At 43.7% G+C, this 24,109-nt stretch overlaps 1 protein-coding gene across 2 annotated transcripts; it reads right to left on the minus strand.

Annotated features, from left to right (window-relative positions):
* Positions 1-2,645: 2,645 nt before the first annotated feature.
* LOC139051298 (uncharacterized) lies at positions 2,646-24,094 on the minus strand. 2 transcript variants are annotated; one of them, XM_070528301.1, is made up of 4 exons: positions 24,067-24,094; positions 6,610-6,831; positions 3,668-3,769; positions 2,646-2,946 (listed from the first exon to the last, which is right to left on the minus strand). In XM_070528301.1, exons 1-3 carry the CDS (start codon positions 24,073-24,075, stop codon positions 3,716-3,718), a joined length of 285 nt encoding a protein of 94 aa, XP_070384402.1. In that variant the 5' UTR covers positions 24,076-24,094; the 3' UTR covers positions 2,646-2,946; positions 3,668-3,715. The 2 variants fall into 2 exon arrangements, with proteins under 2 accessions (XP_070384402.1, XP_070384401.1); XM_070528300.1 differs by lacking the exon at positions 24,067-24,094 and adding an exon at positions 8,604-10,549.
* Positions 24,095-24,109: the final 15 nt, after the last annotated feature.

The following is a 24,109-nucleotide window of genomic DNA, read 5'->3' on the forward strand; positions in this document are numbered from 1 at the left end:
CGTGTTATGACTTTAGACGGGACAAAAGCGTTTATGAACGCAACGAATTTAGTTGTCAGAGAAGTCACATGCCATCGCAATCTCTGTTATATTCTGTATTCAAGAACTTAGGCATATACAGGGTAAGTTCGCATTTTATTGGTGCATTGTGTTCATTATCATAAAGATAAACCTTCCTGGGTAACCTATATAAGGTGCTTTGGCGGCGAACTGCAATCCATGCGCAACAACAAATTATGATGGCAATATACCGGGAATTATTTCGATATTCGAAACAAGCGGTCCAGGGTTTGCCAAGAAGTCGAGCATTGGAGGTGACGTGTTTCTTTGCCACGTGGTTTCAGTCACACGGTGATTTAGAATATTTGAGGCTGTGATTTCCGCAGATTCAATAGACAAAGCGTTCCCGTTTACAAATACCTACCATAAAACCACTGTCTTACCATAAAACTTGTGGCTTGTTGACATGTCCCCCAATTATAAAGCCGTGATTTGTTGTCCACAAAAAAAAGCACAATTACCTGCTTAAAAACGTGCACAATTATTCGGCGAATGAGAGGGATACGCAGCAGCAATGGCCAGACGACCGCCAGTGTTTATATTGAATTTACGCCGCGCGGATTCGCAAGATCCGAAAGACGCCGAAAGCGGACAAGGCTGAAGGCACCTATGTGTATTCTGATCAGAGTGCAAGAGAGACAACTTTATTCGTCAGAGTGGGGAGCTAATTCATGGGCTCGTCAGGAAGGCCAGATGGCCGCCAGGCGATACGTGGCAGTGACCTCTTCGGCTTGGAGCTTGTGTCTGTTGTTTTGCGCTAAACAAAGTATTCATGGATTCGTACCAACTAGCTCGTCAACGCATTGTGTTGGCTATGTATATTTTACTAATAGAACTAATCCTGGGAGTCTTAGCCAGCGTCACAACTCGCAAACCTTGAAGGCGGATGTGGCACGTCTTTTCTGTCCCAAGAGTCACGAGTACGTGATCTTTTTTGCGTGAAGGCAACTGGTCTATAAACCAACACGTGCTGCCTGAATGCATCAATATTGCCTTCAATGTTGGCTTGGAGAGTCGAGACTTTTGTTATGTAATAAACGAGAAGAAAGGCGGTTAACCGAGGCGACTGATTTTGAATAATCAGATCATAAGAAACCACCAAACAATCACACGAAGGAAAACGTAAGAAAAATTGCTTGTACACACTGATTGAACTAAAGAGACATAGTTCCTAATTAGTAATTCTCGTTTGTTACATAACAAGCGTCTTTAATCCGGCAACATTGATGCCTTAAGGTAGCATGCGTTGTCTTCACCCGAAAAGATCACGTGCTCGTGACGCCTCTAGGGTGTGCCACATACGCCGCCAAGGCTGGTGAGTTGTGGCGCTGGCTAAGACTCCCAGGATTAGTTCTAGTAGTAACACATTAATATTCGAGAATGTAGATGGGCAAACAGTGCTGCGGTAGCTCATCTGGTAGAGCATGGGGCGCATAATGCGAAGACGTGGGATGGTTCCCCACCTTCGGTACATTGTGTTTCAGCCACATTTATTTCCAATAATCTATTATTTATTTAATTCGGTTAGTGAGTACAAGTAATTTCCCCTATGTTTTCTTTGATGTTATTGTTTGTTCGCTTCTCATGATATGATTACCCATATGCAGCTTATCATAGTGAAGCTGAAATGACGCCCCCCCCCCCCGATCCTCCCGTGCTGCAGCAGCTTTGATTGATGCATGCGGAACACAAGGGGTGAAATCTTCGCGCATCACTTATTGTGACACTTTCAATTTACACCTTCAGACACAACAAGCATTGCTAATCTTTATAATGATTAATGCCATAATAATTGGTCCGCGCTTCCCACATATATAAGCGTTTCATCGATTTCATATAAAACGCGACGTACCCCACAACGCTCTTTTTTTTATGACACATCCGAGCTGAAGCATAATACAGCATTCACACAATGACATGTACAGAACGCAGAAGCGCAAATGAAAAGCAGGCCTCGTTATATATGCCAGTAAATTCTGGATACGCATGTCAAAAGTGCGGAACCCTAATGGACTCACTTAAGAACTGCATGGGCTTTGGGGCGTTATGGCAGGTTTATGTTTTAGACTATGCAGTATGTAAAATTTTTAAAGTTGCCTGCGTCATTGCAACGCAATTCCAATCCTTCAACTGGAATAATGGAAGAGGCTGATATCTGCGCGAAAAATCAAATTACCTAAATGACTTATTACCAAATAAATGTCTAACGAAGTTTTAACGGACTGTTTTATGCGGCACATATTTAGTTTAAGAATGGTCGCCGGCACTTTTGCAAGGCATATTCATTTTGATCGAATCCTAAGAGTGGCACCGTTTTTCAGATATCCACCGCGAAAGTTGCGCTAGAACTGCTGTGTTGCTCTTGCTTTTACCTTCTTAACACCGTTTCATGCATTTAAGCAGAAGACTACCAGAACATCGCGGTACACGTACACGACCGCGAAGCACACTGTAATCATTTCAGTAGTTGTACTCCTTTTTTGCGATTGGTGATACTAAGGGTATAGAACAGGACAGACTTCGGCACAGCTTGAAATCATCTCTTCTCGCATAACGACAGGGTTTTAGCATAGCCGTCACGCGAATAGACAATCAAAACGATATTTATTAATACATTAAAGAAGTATTAGAACAAAAAGTGACGGATCACGAAAGCAAAAGCGTGAACATAAATTTCCTGGCCACGCGCGTGGACTCTTTCTGCGGAACCAGTAGCCCACGTGACCCCGTTCGGCAACACTGGATCGCTGGAGGCGCAGCAGCTGCAGCATGCGATGCACGTGGCGAACTGCGCGCTGCTCGCGGCGGTGCTGCTGCGTGCGATTCTCCGGCATCGAGCAGCCACCGCAGCGTCGCCGAAGGGCAGCCCGCCGGCAGGTCGGGACACTGCGAGAGTCAAATGTTAACCAATAACCCCTGTGGGTCTCACATTTAGTAAAAAAATAAAAACTACTGTTCGTTGGATTACAATCTCGCTCCAGGACGGTGACGAGTTTCGAAGCGCGCGGGCCAATTGCAACGAAATTGGGCCGAGCAAAGTCAGCGCTTTTTCCGCATGCAGGTAACCGGGCATGCGCGCATAGCCGTTAACGAGCAACATGTCGTTCTAGCAGTTGACAACGATTCTCCCGCGCCCGCCATTGTTACTTAGTGTCTATGGTATTGGGCTGCTAAGCACGAAATGCTAAAACACCGGCGTACTTATATTTGGGTGCACGTTAAAGAACCCCAGCTGGTCCAAATTTAGGGAGTCCCCACCTACGTCGTGCACCATAATCAGATCGTGGTTTTCGCACGTAAAACCCTACAATACATTTTTTTCAACGATTCTCCCTCTCTCTTACGACCCTTGTTGCCAATGTCTTCCTGCACTGAAGAATCTCTGGCTCGCATGCAGTCGTTTCGAAACCCTTACCGCGGACTAAGGAAATAGCAAGTCTTGCTAAAACAATTCGATAAACGTGCAACATTGTCCATCTTGTTTTGCAAATGTTAATCGTAAAATGTCATTAAATTCTGCTGAAACACTCACACGCCAAATAATGTATAAGTTAGTTCTAACGTTCGATTCGCAGTAGAACGTCGCCAATGGCCGATGTGCACATACCATACATTGCCTCCTGCGTGATGCCAGTTATGCTGCTGCGTGCGATTCTCAGGCGTCGAGCAGTTTCTGCAGCTTCGCCGAAGCACAGCGTGGCCACTGGTCCTGGCACCGTGAGAGCAGAAAACAAGCCCCTTGTAATCCTTGCGTGGCACTTGTATTGTGTGACAAATCCACTAACATTGCCCACACTGACTCGAAGCGCTCTACAGAGGCAGGTATGAAATTATCAGCTCCGGGGCAGTCGGGCGACGGCAAGAAAATAGTTCCTAGCGAAATAATCCAATTTGAACAAGAACACCTGCACCATGAACACCCAACTCCTCCTTTATTCCAGTTGCGTCCAGCGTTCCTCAAGGGAGTGTGCTTTGTGCTTTGCTTTTTATAGTGTGTATTATTGACTTGCCTGACTGCATGTCGTCTCGAATAAGACGGTTCGCCGATGATTCAGCCATTTTCCGTAATATTTCTACTCACTCTAACCGTGAAGCCTTCCAACCACACCTAAACGCATTGAGTACATGGTGTTCAGACCGGTAAATGACCTTAAATTATGCTAAAGCTAAGTGCATGTCATTTTCACGCTCCTCGACTCGTATTGCAACGTCATACTCTCTTCATAGTAAGATTGTTGAGGAGTCACTTTGCAATGGGATCCAATATGTTCGTCATCACATCAACGTTACACTTGCACCTGTTACCCGCAAATTTGATATAATAAAACCCAGACTAAAGCAAGCGCATTTACACTTTAAAAAAAAAGATCTAGTATATATACACTGCATAGTGATACCTCAAAGTCGAATATGCATGCGGCACCTGGGATCCGAACCAGGACTCCATCGTGCGTAACCTTGAATCCTTGTAAGCCGTGCTGCTTGCTTTATCTTTACAGATTATCCCCCGCACTAGTGCTGCATGTTTAAAGAATCGTGCCGAATTGCATCCGCTATCACTACGCCGCAAACACGCGCGCCTATCGCTCTTTCATAAACTGCACCATCACGAGTGTTTGCATTGATGGCTTCTTTCACTCACGCTCTGTCATTTTCTCTCGCCGAGATCAGCCTCTCTAAGTCAAAGCCCGGTGTGTATCACTAAGATCTTTGCGCTCAGTCATTTATATACCCAGATTCATACTTCGCGAGAATAACCTACCATCAGACATTGTCTACTGAAGTTCACCCCGGCAACTTTCAACAGATCCTGCGTACGTATGTCATAATGTGATGTCTCTGCGCAATGTGAAAGCTTTTTCTTTTCTTTTTGAATGAGTTATATTCTATGTTGTGTTCCTTCGGTACCTTTGACATCCGGTAGATTTTGTTTTCGAATTATCCTCTTTGATTGCCTTTTATGTATTCTGAGTTCTAGGTGCTTCAATATTCGAATTTCTGCTAATATACTGTTAATTTGGTTTCATCCAAACTGTGATTTTACTACACATAGTCGTGTCTGCGTATTTAGTCGCGTATTTAGGCGCGTTTGTTGTAGTCTTTAGAAATTGTTATGACCGTATGTTCGTGTGGCCCCCTCCCCCAATTCTAATACCCTCTTCCGCAGGGCATTCAGTGGTGTTATTGAATAAATAAATAAATAAATAAATAAATAAATAAATAAATAAATAAATAAATAAATAAATAAATAAATAAATAACCTTTACAGAATATTTCTCTTCGTACTTATACGTAAGAATTCTTTAGGAACTCCTTAGGCGACGAACACAGACAAGAAGACGCCGCCGCAATTTTGCGTTTACCATCTTGACTTTGTCCGACGCCCAAATGGGCTCTTCTAACAGGGTAAACTAACGAAAACAGTAAAATATCAGTCGCTTACTGTTGACTTTTACGCATTGTTCCTATTTTATGCGTCGAAAGAACAAGACAGTGCTTTTGAACATAAGAATACGTCAGCAGTACTGCGGGGCTACTTCCTGCAGCGGTGCAAAAGTCGCGATTTGGATCCGTAGCCTTCGCTTTCGCGCCAAAAATAGTTGTCCACGAAGACAAAGCTGCTAGAATTATTTTTTTTCTTATCGTTCAGACCGGCGTTCACTCAATGGAAGAAACATATGTAAAGAAGGCGTATATTATTGACTGGACAAGCAGGTACTTTTTGATTTAAGGTTTGTTTGTCGAACAGTGAGAATGACTTATATAGACTCTCTGTAACGCGCCGTGGTTGCTTAGTGACTATGGTATTGCGCTGCAAAGCAGGAGATCGCGGGAACGAATCCCGAGGACACGTTGTGATGGGTGCGAAACGCGAAAAAACCCGAACACTTAGGCTTAGCTGCACGTTAAAGACCACCAGGAGATGAAAATTATTCCGGAGTCCCACACTACGGCGTGCGTCATAATCAGGTCGTGGTTCTGCCATGTAAAACGCCATAATAAAAAAAAAACATGATGAATATTGTCTAACGAAAGCAGCAAATTCTAAATATATACTTGAACGCTTGAAATGCCTCTCAATTGTCCCTGATGAGGCCTTTTAATCCAAATAGTTTAAGGAAATTAGGCCAACACGGTGCCCATTATGGCACACTCTGGTGGTTCCTACGACACTCCAAGTCGGTTTACAGCGATGCGGAACGCTCTGGTGATTGGAGCCGTAGAAATACTGCCCCAGCCGAACGTGCTAGCTGCTGACAAAGCCATCAGAGCTTGATGCAGGTTCTTTCGGATCTCGGTCGCGCTCTCAGGTTCAAGGCATACAGCACCGCCTCCTAACGCTATCTGCTAGAGCGCGGCACTCTGAATAGACCAGAACGCCTGGTTTCGACCAGCCGAATGCATCCCGAGAGCGCCCTAAAGAGACCACTACTCTGTAAATTCAATATAGAAATATCACGTGACGCACAGTGCTATCGGCGCCAATCAAATCATCTTGACGGCAGCACAGCTATTACCACTGATGGCGAATGCCGAAACACAACTTGCCATCATTCGGCAGGGGCAGGGACTTTCGTGCCGGAGCCAGAAGCACGGCAGGATGCTGGAGTTGCCACCTGCTGCTCCTGCTGATCCCAGAGTGAAGCCCGACATGGGCGTCATGGTGGCACTTGCGCTGGCAGACGTGGCCAGAAGACCTGCTGCTGTCCTTGCGGCGCCTGGGCAGCCGGAGCGGAAACAGCTTGGCCGATGCACGCTGCGTAGCCCCGCCTGCAGCATAAAGTCGCCTTCTGTATTTGGTCCGTTTGCGCAACTACACAACGAAAAAGCCATTTACACAAAATTATTTTGTCGTTCATCGAAATGATTCAGTTAGCTACCAGGGGCGCTATAACGTAAAATTATCCGAAGCATTTCTAATCCAATTTTGAAATCAGCCCTCCGCTATCGGTCAAGCACTTTTTTGGACCACCCCCGCTTCACCTGTCTGTCACGCGACTTCACGAAAACCGCGATTGCTCCCCATCTGATATGACGTGTACGCACTGATTATGCGTGATTTGACCGAACAAAAGAAAAATTGTAACATCCGATTCGACGGCTTTTCGCCTTTAGCACTCGGCTATTCGTCAAAAGTGTTTAGGCTGCACCTTCTTCAACTGCTTGTCACGCGGCGTCACAAAACCGCAAGAACTCACCGCGTCAAAGTGACGTCTACGCGTTAAAGATGCATTAATATGCCGAACAAAACTGAATTTTCTTCTGAATAGCCGCAGCCTGCATCGTTCCCGAAGGAGTAAAATATGGCTGCTGCCGATCCTTCAGGCACTGGCTACTCGCACCTGCCAGAAAGCATGGTTTTTTCGCGTATAATATACTGCTTGCGTGGCCGTGTAACCTTTTTGAGCACTTTCGGCACGTTTACAATCCCACTGTTCCAGCTCTTGTTTGTTGAGGATTCGTTTGAGTGGCATTCTTAACCTTCAGTTGCACGACGCCGCGATTTTCGACCAGCCACCACAAGCTAAGCAAGAGAAAGCGGACCAATCGCAGACGCCGACACCACCCTCTTCATCTGGTTATTTCTTTAAGTGCGGTGGCTGGGTTTCATCGAAGCGCTGTCCACTTGAGCGTGCTCCTCGCCTCGTGCCAGCCAATTACAAGTGAAACACTTCAACTTAGGCAATGGTATTCATTTCGAAAGCAAAGAAAAGTAGGAGTGTTTGACTGGGCTGTTCAGGCAGCGCTGCGGGTCACCGCGTGATGCTTGCGTCGGCGGTTGCGCAAACTTGACGTCAGAACATTGTAATAGAAACGTATTGGAATAGTTTACGTTATAGGGCGCCAGGTCATTTGTTTTTTTTTTGCGTGGGTTGGGCGGGAGTTAGGTGTCGGAACTGCAATTCAATGATGAGTAGCACTACTCTGGCAATAATTTTATCGCCGGGTGTTATTTACCATGCTCCGAATCCATCTTGCACGAGCGTTTTTAATGCCGCCCCCGATAGAAATTTGCCCCCCCCCCCCCTCGTCTGGGACCTAACACATGACCTCGACCCCTAGAGAGCGACAGGATGGCTACTGCAAGGCTCCCATGACTGCTTATTACCTCATCAAATTTTAGTTTCTACCATTATTCAGTCTTTATTAAAAACGTAGAACCACGGCCACAGCGTGGACAAAATATACGCACAAAAGATGGATACAAGGGTGCACACAGAGGCACTTCTTCGATTATACGTTTGTTGTGGTTTAATATTTGTAAATATCTATAGAACGTGCTTACAATTACCTACGCTAAGACTCCAACGTTAGAATTAAAATGAATAAAGAAAAATACAGGAGAGACCGTTCCATTCTTACTGATAAATATTGTGAGGAGCTTTTCAATCCAGACTGATAAAGGACGGAAAGGCAGCACGGCCCATCTTATACTCAGTATGAAGATATCCCGTGGCGTAGCGTGCTATCTGCGTGTATGAAATAATATTGATGGCAGGGCAGCTACACACACTCACAGCGAATTAATAAACATCACTTGCCAGGGCTCTGCAGGAGCGTAGCCTTTCGTGCCGGAGGCAGACGCACGGTACGATGGTGCAGTTGCCAGGTGCTGCTGCTGTCCCCACAGCGCAACCCGACATGGCGTCATATCGGCACTTGCGCTGGAAGACGTGGCGAGGAGACCTGCTGCAGTCCTTCTGGCGCCCAGGCAGCCGGAGGGATGACGGGTCGGTCGAAGCCCGCTGCGCAGCCCCGCCAGCACGATGTCGGATGGAAAGTGAAACCGGACGGCGGACCCCATCAACGCGCCGTTGACGTCTTGCGTGAGGGTGCCTTGGCATCCGCGAACGCCTGAAGAACTTCAGAGTGGCTGAAGGGGCCATCGTCTCCGAGGTGCTCGCTCGGTTGGCTGGTTGCTCTCGTGCAGCGTCTCGCGCAGCGCCGAACGGAGAAGATGATGATGATGATGATAGCCTCATATTATGGCTCATACCCACACTGGGGGATTGGCCAAGAATTGCGTGCTGAAACGTTCACCTATTTTTTTGAAGTGCCACTTATTCGATGATAAAAAAAATTTATATATATATAACGAAAGAGAGATAAGAAAACATACAAAAACCAATAAAATACAAGACAAAAGTTAAAAATTTATTCGTTTTGTTGACGTTATGTAACTGCAAACGGCATCAAATACGTCCCTGTGGCTGACCCCTATAAATGACGCACCGAAAGATAGTATGGTTTCTGGTGATAACATTAACCCTAATTTTGCGAACGGAACTTCTAGATGTCTTTTTCTTAACAATTTGTATCGTCGACATGTCAAAAAATAATGATCTAGTGATTCTGTTTCTTGACAGTATGGACACAGAGGGGATAGCGTCAGACCAGTCCTGTGTAAATATAGGTTTAATGGAGGGACACGGCAGCGTAATCTCGTGACCGCTACTTCTGATTGTCTTGATGGACACCACTGGATTTTCCACGGAAATTTGAGGTGCTGATATTCTGTCCATGTTGTTATTGATTCACTGACATCTCTATGAATTGAATATTTTCTATATCTGATTGCTGTTATGTGAGCCACCAAAGGAAGAACCTGCATTATTGGTCCACTCAGGGATGCTCGTGCTAATGCGTCTGCCATTTCATTTAAATGTAAGCCACAATGTCCAGGTACCCATAATAGTTTTAGAGAATTCAACTGCGGAGGAACTAATGTTAGAAACGTCTTTATTGGTGGCGATTTGGGTGAAGCCGTAAGCGAAGTACAGACCGAAAGGGAATCTGTTATTATAACCGCACTTATTGAGTTCGACGGTAGTTTCCGGAGCGCTAATAGAATTGCTAAAAGCTCGGCTTCAAAAACAGGTGTGAAGTCTGGCAGTCTCAGGGAGAATGACCAGCCAAGCGGAAGCGAGAAGATGCCTACGCCCGCCTTTTCGTTGTTCACTGAAGCGTCCGTAGCTATTATGTTATTTGTTTGCACGTGTGCTAGGTAATCTTGCAACAGGTTATTTAAAAAAGTGGCTGATTGAAACTTAGAGTTTGGGGGGAAAATGTCATCAAAATCTATCTTAATATTCTGATGTGATTCGGTTGACGGAATTACCTCTCGAATGTTCACATTCAGGCTATGTAATTGTTTTTGAACAAATATGATCTGTGGAGTGTGAAATCGAGGCCAATGAGCAAGGAAGAAGGAATTTGGATCATTAATGAATGCGTATTCAGATCGTCTAAGCGGCAAGCTGTAAAATTTCAGGAATGCTTGAACTGTTAAGATGCGGAATCTGCAGGGCAATGTTGGAAGGCGCGCTTCTTGGTAGATAACATTAATAGCCACAAACCTGGGGAGTCCCAGACACAGGCGTAGGGCCTCACGCTCCAAAAGAACCAGAGGCTTTATTTTATAAGCAGGGCCGCCTGAGAACAAGACACACCCAAATTCCAATATGGGGGCACATACATTTTATAAATCATCAACAATGTATCCCTACGTAGTCCATATTTCCGGTTACTCATTCTGCGCAGAATACCTAAAGCACGTTGTGCCTTACCTGCTACACTCTCTATGTGTGGACTCCAGTTGAGTTTTCCATTATATGTGATTCCCAAATATTTTAGAGACTCAACCTGTGGAATGGGTTTTTGCTTATAAGTTATAGAAATTGAAACCGGATCTATGACCGAGAACACTAAAATGGCGCTTTTGCTTACGTTTAATGACATACAAATTGTCTGAAGCCATACTTCTAGCATGCTCATGTATCTTTGTAATTTTTGGTATAATGTGTTAATGTCTGTGTCGGCAGCAAAAAATGCAATGTCATCGGCATACACGTAAACGTGCACGTCCTGACAAGTGGGGATAGAGCTCATTAATATATTAAATAAAAGTGGGGATAGGACAGATCCTTGGGGAACTCCGCGGGTTTGTCTGAATTTAGACGAAGAGCATCCGTCCTTGAAGCAATAAAATTCTCTTGATCGCAAAAATTCTGCCACCCACGCGGTTATATAATTGGGGAAATTACGACGCTGCAGAATATCAAGTAGAATTGAATGTTCGACGCTGTCATAAGCTTTAGCTATATCTAATTTCATCAAAGCAGAATATTCTCTCCTTTTCCGGGCAAGTTGGATGCGGCTCTCTAAATCAGCATGGGCACACCATATTGAGCAATTAGTTCTAAAGCCTATTTGATTTGGACTTAATAATAAATTATCCGTCATCCATATACTAATTCGGCAGTGTAATACCCTCTCTATGACTTTGACCATATTAGAAGTAAGAGAAATGGGTCTGATGTTTTCTATGTTATACCCTAGTCCTTGTGTTTTAGGTATCGTGATTACTTTAGCTACTTTCCAATCGTTAGGTATCCAGGCTTTGTGTAAGGAATAGTTTATAACGTTTAGAAGGTCTCCAGGCGATAGATCAAATAAAATTTTTATCATGTGCACGGTAATTCCATCAGGACCAGGGGCTGACAAAGGTAAGTTTCGAATCACTTGGGATAATTCAGGCAATGTAACTTCAGTATACACTAAGGATGGGGCTACATTTTGCAAATTGTACGACATCGATGACGTGAATCTACTCTCCAAGCCTTTAGCCAGGAGTTCAAGAGATTTTCTCATTTCATCGGGAGACAGATTGACATAATCAATATTAGCTGGCGATGGCAGAATTTTTCGATATCTCATATATCTAAACAACGATTTTTTGTTTTTAGATTTAGAAAGGAAATCATAGTGTTTCCTATCATAATCCTCTTTAGCTTTAGCAACCGTACGTTTAAAGACTGCAGCTTGAAACTTGTAATCAAACCAATTTTTGGGGCACTGGTTGTAGAGGAGTTGCTTCCAAGCCGCCTGTCGGCGTCGGTGGTCTCGCGTGCAGTCTGTATTCCACCAAGGGTTGTAAGATGTTTGCTTTGCAGATGTAACACTGAATTCAGCCTTTTTGTATGTTCTTTTAATCACCGCACAAAGTTTCATAGCCTTGGTGTCTTCCTGTTCTTCAGAATGAGAAGCCAAATGTACCTTAAGATCGGATTTAAATTTAACATAATCTACAAATACGCGTACCTGGGAGCACGCTGGCATAATCGGGCAAGCAAGTTCAACCATTATTGGAAAGTGGTCACTGTTGGTTGCACAGTCCAAGGCTGTCCAGGATGAGTTAGTGAAGGACGAACTTACAAAACTTAAATCCAATGCGGAGCGGGACTGTTTACAAATATATGTAGGAATTCTAGAGTTCAGGCAACACAGATTATTATCTATTGTCCAATCCCACAAGCGTTTGCCACATTGGTCAGTTCGAAAGCCCCAGCACGTGTGATGGGAGTTGAAATCTCCAACCAGAATTTTATCCTTACACCATGATGTCACTGCTGAATTCAAACATCGAGTGTTCTGTACACCCGCAGGAAAGTATGCGTTTACTAAGGAGAAAGGTAGACACCCTGGTATAATTATATCTAATGCGAGAATTTCACTTTCGGGGGACATATGTTTATATGAAATCTTCGCTTTAAGGCTAATTCTGTTATTGATAAAGAAAGCTAAACCTCCGCCCTTCGATGGACGGTCCAGTCGGAAAGATCGATAGTTCGTCAATTGAAAACTTTGATGTACTGAAAGCCATGTTTCTTGCAAAGCAATGATATCCGGGGAGAATTTCGATGATAGATACAATAAATCTGTTGCTGCTGAGTAAATTGATCGGCAATTCCAATGAATAATTTTGAGGAGACCTATGGTTGCGTAAGTATGGACTCAGTAACTGCCTTATCTAAAATGTTTTCCTTTAAAAAATCTTCCTTGGTAAGGCTGTCTTTCTGATACTTTTTTGTCTTTGCCTGAGTTAGAGTCGTAGCTTTTTTAGACAAAGGGGACCTACATCGTTTTAACGACCGAGGATCCATGTCCATTTCCTCTGCGCCCTCTGTATTATCGTTGGAGTCTGTACATTGGGTCTGGTTAACATCGACTGGTGGGATTACAATTTGGGCATCTTGCGACGTGCAATTGGCGGTTACTTCCTCGTTTGAAGTAGGTAGACACTCAGTAGTTCGCGAAGTTATACCAACTGCTGTTGTTGCTGCGAATATCTGCGCCATCTGGCTAGTGAGGATTTGTGTCAGGGACTCACAAATGTTTCCAGCTAGGCGCTCCATAGATTTTTCCATTGCCCTTTCGATGGCATTAGCAATAGAAATTGAAAGAGCCGCATCCGTTGCTGTCACCTAGCGTGCTGTGACGCCGGCGTATCCCTGTGTCCTAGAATGAATTTCCGCTACCGCTTCTCTACGCGAACAACGTCTTCGTTCAATGATTTCCAGAATTTCAATCTCCCGTGCCTTTGCTGAGCAATTAGAATAATCTGCAGGGTGCGCGTCATTGCAAAGGCAGCACCTTTCTTCCTTGCTTTTGCATTCGCTTGCATTGTGTTCTTCACCACAAATTCGGCATCTGGAAGCAGATCTACATCCTTTTAACGTGTGTCCGTAGCGCCAGCATTTCACACATTGGAGGGGACGAGGGGACAGAGGTTCCACTCTGTAGATTAGAGGCCATGCCTTTATCTCTGAGGGTCGAAGTGTCCCTGCAAATGTGGCTATGATCGACTCAGTAGGGATCCTGTTTTTCTCGACCACACGTCCACACCGATAAACTGAAATTACACCCGCGGGTGAAAGCATCTCTAATACCTCTGTCGGTGTCATGTTCACGTCGACGCCGCGGAGAAGCCCTTTCACACATGCCAAGTGGGGGGGAATAAATGCGCTCACCGGATTGGCGGCAAACAGCAAACACTTTAACAGGTCTTGTACACAGGACTGGTCTGCCGAAAAGCAGAGGACTCCACCTCTGCCAAACTGGCGGACCTCAGAGATGGTCTGGAAATGGGCCGTCGCCGAGCGCAATTCCGCCTGAATCGCTTTCGGATTCTTCATCCGTATGACTCCGTTATTGGTTGGGACAAGAGCCACAGGAACTGATGAGATGCCGTTGCGTAGAAACAGATCCACAGGTAACTCCTGCGGAGGAATAGAAGCGGACCAGGGGCAGGCCCCTGGCCCTGGTGAAGAAAAGGACATCTGCGTGGTCTTATTAGCTAAATAATAATAGGACTAGCAAAACTGATGAGAAGCGATAAAAGAGAGAGAAAAAAACAGCTATGCAATTCTAGGCCAAAACCTTGCGAGGCAAGAGCAGTTCCACTCGGACGACGGAAGCAGCAGCCCAGAGACAGGTTGCGCTTCGTCTTCGTCTTTTACTCGCACGTGATCCTCGTACTCAGGCGACGGGATCACTATGAATATGCTTATGAATGCGAAAATAGAATGTGTTTATCGTCACGGACATCCGCAAAGAGGTACGATAGTTCTATACACACTTGTAGAAAAGTGGCACTTTCGCGGACTGATTTTATATATGGCGGCCGGCATCTCGGAATGATGATCATATTTTTACGTTGGCGCGCCGCAGCCTTTCATCGACAGTCATGGTGGCGTTTTTTGTCATTGAATTGACAAGCTGTTCTGCTTAGGTTTAATTCGTAAGAAAGAAAAAAAAAGGAAGCTATACGAAAAAGCTAATCAAGAAGAAAGCCAGAAATAAAGGAGACGAGATACAGGGAACGTAAGACGCGGCAGAATTCAATCACTGCCTCCGACTTTGATGCCGGTGTAATACGGCCGTGCGCAATAGGTCTCGGTAATCAGACAATGACGTCGCTGCCAATCCCGAAAGGCAATGCTACTTACAGTGTATATTGACATCATTTTAATATATGTACTAGTGCATCACAAGTGCACCGCTTTCATGCATTACTTGCTTCGAATTATAATAAACATGTGAGGTGTGGTATCCTGTGTTAACTTCTGGTTTCGGTTTTGGGTCGATTGCGTCAGGGCGCCACTCAGCGCCAAACGCTGTAAGTTGGCTCCTGCTTCCCCTCGGAGAAATTAAAGAGCGTTCTTTGTCTGGTCCCCGACTGGAGCAGTCCGGCTCTCATCTTGCGGCGCAGCGCGCCCCGGCCGTTTAGGCCTCATGCCGTAACCCTTCCGTCCGGCCACCCCCGTCGAAGCTACAACATGAGGCAGAAAAGCAAACAACGAAAAAATACGGCAGAACCCATTTATTTAGTTATTTCTTCATTTTATTTATTTATTTCGACAGTGCGCGGTTAAGGCTCGATGCGCTCGGCGTTTTATATGAATGCGCAGAAGGAGACAACATCCGAGCGGGCCGAGCGCGAGCACCAACAACAGCAACCGTCTCCTTCCTCTTCGTCTTCTGCTGGCGCCCGTATTTCTCAGTGCAAATTATTTATTTATTTATTTATTTAGTATGCCTCATAGGTCAATAAAGGGGAAATTACATAAGGAGTGGGCACATACTGAAAAACGAGAAATATCTACGTTAATGTGATTAGCGTTGAAACTATCGCTTTGAGCTATTAAGCTAGTACATTGAGCACCGGAGAGACATTCAATGGCTCCTTTCATGCTGGAACGTTGGTGTCAGACATTCGTGGTAGTTGTTAGGGTGACAAATAGAGAAGCACGAAAGGGTTGAATATCTTTATTTGACCATAAATAATAAATACATGGGTGGATGAACGACCCGATGCTACACAATTCAATAGAGAGAAAGAAGGGGGCAATTTTCAATGCCAGAAAGATGGAGAGGTCGCCCTGAGTGAAGTTCCTCTAACCTGCTACTCCACGCTGGTGAATTGATTTGTCGGAATGACAGAGGCGGGATGTGAAATGGAAGGAAGGAGGTTGTGTGCTGAAGATGATGATGATGAGAGCTGCACAGCATACTGTTCCTGTGCTCTGCGTACATGCATACTTCACAGCGACACCCACACTTCTTCGCGGACAGAGGTAGAGGTTACTGAGGTGTGGTTACGGGAACGGCTATAGCTTGCATGATTTTCACAGCTCTTGGAGCCGCTAGAATGTTAAAACCAGACAGTTGCAGGTGCAGGGCGTCTATCGTCGATATTTGTCGCAGAATTAGATTGATGAGAGAGCCCGATGGTGATTTTTCGTTGCACTGCCGTTCCTGGCGCTCACAGTCCAAGCTCCTGTGCGCGGCTGCAGGCGTGGCCATACATTCGATTCCAGGCTTGTGCTGCTCGCTTGAAGCAACGTGGCTTGGAGAGGCCCACCGATGACGATTCAAATACCTTCCACTGGAACTGCGGGATGAGAGCCAGGGAGATCTCGGTTGGACCAGCAGCTTGTTCATGTCGGCGACGCGATAGTCTCCCCCGGTGCTCCGCTGACGCTGCCGCAACTTTGTGTGACATACTTCTCTTGCTCGTTTGGTTCAATATTTTAATCTTCTTTTTCTGTTGGGGACAATCGCTGAAATTTACCTCGTGTGGTCCGCTATAATTCAAGCACTTCATTTTTTTACCGTGCATAAACACATGCCGTGGCTGCCTGTATAGCGAAGTCATGCCTTCCGGCCTGTGCAGAGAAGCGCTGGCAGAATCTAGCTTTCGGTTCTTGCGACATCACAGAGGTCGAGGCACGTAAGGACGCACAGAGTGTCTCACATAGCCCACCTTGACGTGATCAGGTGTCGTGTGTCCTCGAAAAGGAGCTTGAAGCTCGTCGATGACCTTCAGTGTTGAAGACAGAAGCCCTAGGAATTCTTCATCGGTGATGTCAATGACGACATCGTAAATAACGCTTGCGTTTTTCTTAGCGTTGAAAGCTACCTCATTAATTCCTTTCAGAGCCACATTAACCAAGGTAGGTCTTGAGAATCTGTCTTGAGGCACAAACGCAAGATTGTAACTTGCGAGTAGGTGGTCCTTAGGGGCCATGCTCACTCACGTCCTTAGTTGTCTTGCTGCATTTGCTCTTCAATCGCTTGACCTCCACGATGGTGTAGTTGTTTTGCGAATCCAAGGATTCACTGTTGGAGAAGCAGGAGCCGGACGTCTCCACATCGACGTGACGAGTCTTGCACAAATATCGCTGGGCGCCAAAGTGAAAAGAGGCGTGCCCAGCACAAGTGATGGCGAGCCGTCTGTCATCGCCTCGGACGGCTTTTCGTTCAAGAAGCACAATTATGCCTCACCTGTATCAAAACTATCGCAGCAAACTTAAAAAGCTACGCTAGCTCAGCTCCTGCAGTTCACCATGCCTACACGTGACAATTAAAAAGCGGGCTCCGTATTATACCCTTGAACATCTGGTGCCCCTTGACATACCTGAAGAAAGGTGCATGATAAACGTGAATGCACGGACCCTATAGATACGCGTCCACCGCAGCCAGGCTAAACCTGAAAGACCAGAGCATCTGAGCGGTGGAAACAGGGTATTTGAACCAAGATTTCCACAAAATTACGGAAATAATTCGCATTCGACAGAAGTACAGAGTTTAAATGGTTGTTCGAGCGTCCCGTACCGCCTATTTGATGTCTCAGTGCGAGGTTGAGGTTGAGGTTTATTGATTTCTGTACATCAACAGAAATCGAAGCAAACGCAAAAGGCTATACAGCCTGACAGAGGCTTTTCGTTAAGGTTCTGCTTCTTAGCCCGAAGACGCGTGTTTGCTTTCCTTCCGCAGGGGCGGAAGCCCGATCAGGGTTAAATGAATAAGACGCCAGCCCTTTGAAAGCATCAGTGGCGTGTTCGAAAAGGAAAACAAAGTGCTGAAGTTACTCAGCAACCGTTCCTCATGTCACCTCTCCTACCCCCTTCGTTTTTCGACTGTTGGAACTGGCAGGTTGAACGAAAGCGTCCACATGTGCTTGTTTCCGCAATTTCTGCCTCTGATCTCTTCGTAACGTTTGCCATCACCAATATCCCAGTTTTAATTACATTTAACAAAACGCTCACGCACAACAACAAAAAAAATTCGAGGGGTGTATGTAGAAGCTACAATTGCGGATACCTAAGGCCGCGAAGTCTTCTTGCTACAGTTCATGATGTGCTGGTGAGACTAAAAATTGTAGATGGTACGATCGCATTATATAATTCGGGCATATACTGTAAGCGGTCGTCCTTTACTGTAGATCCTGTCTGGTACCTTTTCTTGTTCCGATAACCATATTCAAACAACAGCTTGCGCACCAATGTCTCCACGTTGATAATGATTATGACGTTCCTCCACGATTAACACGGGCGCGCTATAACAGTGAAGTTCAGGTAACACCGGGTCATGTACCGATTGGAGAAGGTACAAAGAAGTAAATAAATAACCGTAGCATTGACTCAACCCTCGCTATTAGTGTCTCCCTTACTCATCATGTGTGTTGTATAATATTTCCAATGTTGTTGCGAACGTGTTGAGTCGGTGTTGTATGGGAGACAATAGAAATCGATGTGTTTTCAGGGTACATAATATTCAGCTCTAAAAAGTATCCTGTTGCAAGTGTATTTATTACTGATGCAATACGTCTAACAAAATGTCAATTTGTGGTCTTCGAGTGCTTCTTAACTGAATTTCGTTATTTTCATTTTTTTGGCAAGGGCACGTAGTTTTTGATAAGTATGGGGCGTAAACAGTGACATAAGAACGTTGAACTGTACTGAATAGACGCACAGAAAGGCACTGATGTAGCTGATGTTCTTGATCAAATTTTCACTGTTTTGTGGCTGTTTTGTGGTTTATTATTTATTAGGTAAATGAAACAAAATGGAGAAATACGGTTCTTTATTGTAATGAATATTCGCAACGCATTGCGAGCCATAAACCCAGGGACCCGCTGCGATAGCGCAGTGGCTTTTGCTTTGAGCTGTTGAGTTCCAGGCGGTGGGTTCAGCTCTAGCTGCAGTGGCCGCATTTCTACTGTAACAAAACACGAATATGCTCGTGTACTTTTTTTTTGCAAGCGCAAGAGCTTTATTTTTCTTTACATAATCATGGTTATACAGATATCTGGACCGATAGCCAGGGAAGGCTACTTTGCGGTCCAGTGACAAATTACAAAAGACAGGTCAGGCGCAGTTTCGAACAGCACAGTATTCCGGAACATGTCATGAGTTATACAGACAAGAAACATGTTGAAAATACTCGTACATAATGAAAGTAAGTTCGAGATTCTGGTTATCAAGAAAAAAGAATTTGCTACAATGCTTGAAATTACGTGCGGTTTTAACTTCTAGGGGTAAAATATTCCAGATTTTTGCACCAATGAATTCAATTAACCTTTCACTGTATACATTGTAACACTTTGGTAAGTTGAGGTTACCTTTTAAAGCATGTCTTGTACTGCGAGTTGGAAATGAAAAGACGTTTCGAGGAATAGGAAAGTTAGTGCATAAGATATTATTAACTGAAATTGAGATCTTGTGATTACATAGTGCATTAACGGATAACATATGTTGTGTTTCGAAAACATCACTAAATGTATCACTGGCATATTTTGAAGGGCCAATTATTTTCAGGGCCCTTTTCTGTAGTTTCTGTAAAGGTTGTAAGTATGTCATGTAAGTCACACCCCATGATTCCAAACAATAACTAATATGGCTATGGCAAAACGCATAGTAAAGGCATTTGAGTACATCGTGGGGGAAATATTGCTTCCCTTTAATTTGGGAGTAACAACCATATGCGACCTTCTTGCATACACTATGAATATGTGCTTCCCAATGTATATGCTGGTCAAATATGACGCCCAGATATTTAAACGAATCAACTTCTTGGATAGGGCTTTCATTTAACGTGATATTTATTTGACTGGTGTCAACATTGTTTCTCCTCGATCGAAAAACTACATATTTTGTCTTATTGCTATTTAAAGTCAATTTGTTTTCTAAGAACCATGAAGAAATCGTAGATAACTCGGACGTCAAATGCGTTTGCAGTGCAGAAAGTGTGTCTCCTGTGAATAATAAAGCTGTGTCATCTGCGTACATTAGGGCATTAGGGCGGTCATTAATGTACGATGAGAATAACACAGGACCGAGCACTGAACCTTGTGGGACTCCGCTGGTTACTGTGCTATATGTAGAATAATAATCACCCATTACTACCATTTGTTTCCGTGAGGATAAATAGCTGGCAAAAAATTTTAGGGAGTCCTTTGTGACACCATAACATTCAAGTTTTTGCAGTAGTATAGAGTGAGAAACGGTATCAAATGCCTTCTTTATATCCAAAAATATTGCTACAATTATTTTATTATTATGAAGTGCAGAATTTATTAATTGCGAAAGTGTTAGGACTGCTGTTGATGTCGATCTGGAGGGAACAAAACCATGCTGCTGGGGACAAATTACATTGTTTTCAGTTAGAAATTGCTTCAATCTCTCGGAAATAAGTTTTTCAAAAACAGTGTTTGTCACACTCAGAACAGAAATTGGTCTATAATTCTCTGGTTGGTTCGAATCTCCGCATTTGTATACGGGAACGAATTTGGCTGTTTTTAATATATCTGGATACGAGCTGGAAGCTAACGCTAGATTGAATACTTTGCATATGGGACTGCAGAGAATGTCGATATTGTCTTTTAAAATCCTAGTGGATATACCATCATGACCAGCCGCTTTCTTTTGATGCAGTTGATTTATCGTTGATATGAGTTCATCATGAGTTATTTCTTCTAGCTGAAAGTCGTTGTCGACTATTCTAGGTAGGGCAGGTACGGGATTACAAGATAAAATCTGGTTAGCCAAATTCGTTCCTACATTAGCAAAATAATAGTTAAAATCATGAGCCACTTGTGTCGATGGTTTATCAGGTTGAATGCTCTGCGTTTTACTTTTTCTTATAACTTCTTTTACGATTTCTCATATCCTTTTCGTATTACCACTCTCGTTCTCAATAAGGTTAGTGTAGTATTGCTTTTTCGATTTTCTAATCATAATAACTGAGATATTTCTAAAGTATTTAAAGCTCTCCCTGTAATATGAATTTGATTTGTTGCGTTTCCATTTACGGTAAAAAGAGTCTTTCTGCTTTAATGTTTCCAGTATAGTGTTGTTTATCCAAGGACACACTGGTCGCTCGTAATTGTGGCGCACATATACCCTTGTAGATTACTTAATGGCATTGCAGATGCATTGAATAAAATTTTCACATTGAGTGTGCACATCACACGAATTAAATGCTTTCTTAAAGTCTATGCATTAGAGCAATCGTCGTACTTCTGCATAATTTATACAGGAGGATTTTCTATCGCGTGTATCACACAAGGAGGACATGTATTTACGAGGTAAAAAGAGAAACGTGAGGTTGTGATCTGCAATGGCGTCGGGGCTGTGCGTTCAGCGTGTGTTCTTCCTACAGCTATCGTATACCTCTCTTGGCACTCTCGTAACCGCAAATGTAGCTTCGCACAACGACGTCTCTGTTTTTTCTTAACCGTCGTCGTTGTCTTCAACACAGGCACGCGATAACGGCGACATTAATGTAACACTCATGTACTCGCAGAGGAACGGCAATATTGAAAAAAATAATTATAGCAGAACCTATCAACTGAGCTATTAAGCTGTCTTAGGGCAAAGTGTTCCAGAAGAACAAAATTGCCAACATTTCGAGACCATAAAATGTTCCCGCATAACAATGTTTCCCGTTTATACGGGGTATCGGTTATTGATGCGAAATAGAAATATTTTGGACTCTGCGAGCGTTTCGTAATTTCATGCACTTAGCGTGCGTGCGCGTCTTAATGTTTGTGTATGTGTGCATGAGTGTTACACATGCAACCACATGATTATTTTTAGATCCAAAATAGTGACGTTGACATGATCACGCTTAAGAGGAAGCTTTAGCTCGGGAGCTCCTATCTAAATACATGTAAAAGGAGAACTCGTTTTTCTCGGCAACAACTGCACCAAATTTGACAAGATTTGTTGCACTTAAATGAAAACCTTAAAATCTAGTGACTGCTGGTTTTGAATTTTTTATTTACGTCGTAAATTTTTTATTAAAAATTCACAAAAATCGAAAATTTTCAGAAAACGACACTATCAAGTTTACAACTCAGTAACTCAGCAACGAAATGTGATAATACAATTCTGTGAATTTAATCAAATAGGGTAACTGAAGCGGACAAAATTTATATGTTACACATGAATCTCAAAGCTTTTGTAATTTGCAAATACAGCTTTTGCACAACCCCTGTAAACAACGTAACAATTTCCCGTAAGATGTAAAATTACATATAGAATTTGTCCGCTTTGAGTGATCTAATGGATGCCGTTTACATAACCGCGATATCTGTTCTTGATGCAGAGCTATGAATTTGTAAACTTCGTGCTTCTATTTTTTTCTAACGGTCGAATATTTGAAGTTTTTTTCAACAAAATTCAAGCCCTAAATCAAAATTCCGCTTCCAACAGTCACTAGAACTTAACTTTCTCTCTCAAATGAAACACATTTTATTAAAATCGGTGCAGGGGTTCTCTCACAATAATGTTTTTGCGTTTTACATGTATTTGAAAGGGCCGCGTTGGTGTTGGGCCCGAGCTAAAACTTCCTCTTAATCATTTTCGCTAGAAGGGCTCATATTGTTTACTGAACCAGATTTTTTCGCTCATATTGGAGCCAGCATCCACGAATGATAATTGCAACAGCATGCGTTCCACATGGCCAACGCTGTTTAGCTAGCAGTCACCTTGCTCGAACTGCCTACTTTTTGGCTGTTATCATTGATTGGCCAAAACCTACTGTCTAAATAAAAAAATACTTGTTTAATTGATCAAGCTCAAGTGTTAAATGCCTTCATATGTGGAGAACTGAAATCGCGGGGAGCAAACGGTCGTGCCTCGTGTTTTATTTTATTTTTTTCATATTTCGCGGGCTTTCTTTTGGATGCAGAAAGAGATTACATAACAAATCGTGAGTTAGCAAATGCAGAATTAGATGTTCCCTAGAAGGCTGTACCTCTCATTGGAAGTTTGTGTTAAAGTTGATACTTGCAATGTTAATTTGGCTTGGATAATCATGCTGTTAAGAAGAACACAAGGCTTGTTCGACACAATAGCGAACAACATGCATTTGTAGCGTCCTCCTACAGCGCTCCTGCATTCTTTAAAACCTTGGCTAATGTTAGCTAGTACATGCCCTGTATATCTTAGCGCCGAACGTGAAAAAGCAATGGAAAAGCAAATTCGCGATAGGCGTATTATCGTTCCTAGATGCATGCCAAGAAGGGCAGCGCTTAATTGTCCGGCTCTGTAGCCTGTAAATAAAACCGCCAATCGAATATTTGTCTGTACTCTTAGAATGCGATAAATAGAAAGCTACAGCGAAGAATTCGGCTTTCCTAAAGAACGGCGGAATGTTATCTTAACGCGAGGATAGAAAGGTGGGGATATGCGCATGTTTGCGCGAATTGGGATAGCAGGCGAGATAAGAAAAAGATGCACATAATTTCAATTTGGAGTGCTATAAAACTAACGTCAGTCCGTGCCATGTATTGAGCCATCGAGCTGCATACATGTGGCAGCCTGACAACACACTCAGTGCCGAGTCCTCATCATTTTTGAGAGACTCTTCTCATTCATTTCAGCTCAATTCACCTGAAATTTTCTCTAGGAGAGAGCAGCCCCATGAAAACTACCGAGAGGCGGCCGAACCCTTCTTTGGCAGCAATTAACAGCATGACATTTAAACAGATGCTTAGGACAGGCATACAATAACCAGTAATGCACGTACGTATGAGGGCATAAAATAACAAACGGACAATTGGCGTGATAAATTAATCACAGAAATAATGACACTGCACATATGATTCCAAAATCGTATCGTGTATACGCATTACATAAACTGAGAGAACGTACAACCGCTTTGATCATTAGTGCCACTAACTTACGAAGGCAAAATGAAGGAAGTCGGAAGTCAAGGACTAATTGCGAAGTTGCGCGACATAGTAGTATACACATACTAGCGATATACTAGCAAGACGCATTCTAATAAGGCAGTGCAAGGGCGAACAATAAAGCTTGAAGCGGGGTTGAAACCATCATTCATAAGAATATACGTGTAAGTGTTTTAAAAACTTACCCATGCCATGGCTACGGAAGAAATAATTTAGCCGTGCGGAAAG

The sequence above is a fragment of the Dermacentor albipictus genome, unplaced genomic scaffold, assembly GCF_038994185.2.
Source record: "Dermacentor albipictus isolate Rhodes 1998 colony unplaced genomic scaffold, USDA_Dalb.pri_finalv2 scaffold_11, whole genome shotgun sequence".
NCBI classification, from domain to species: Eukaryota; Metazoa; Arthropoda; class Arachnida; order Ixodida; family Ixodidae; genus Dermacentor; species Dermacentor albipictus.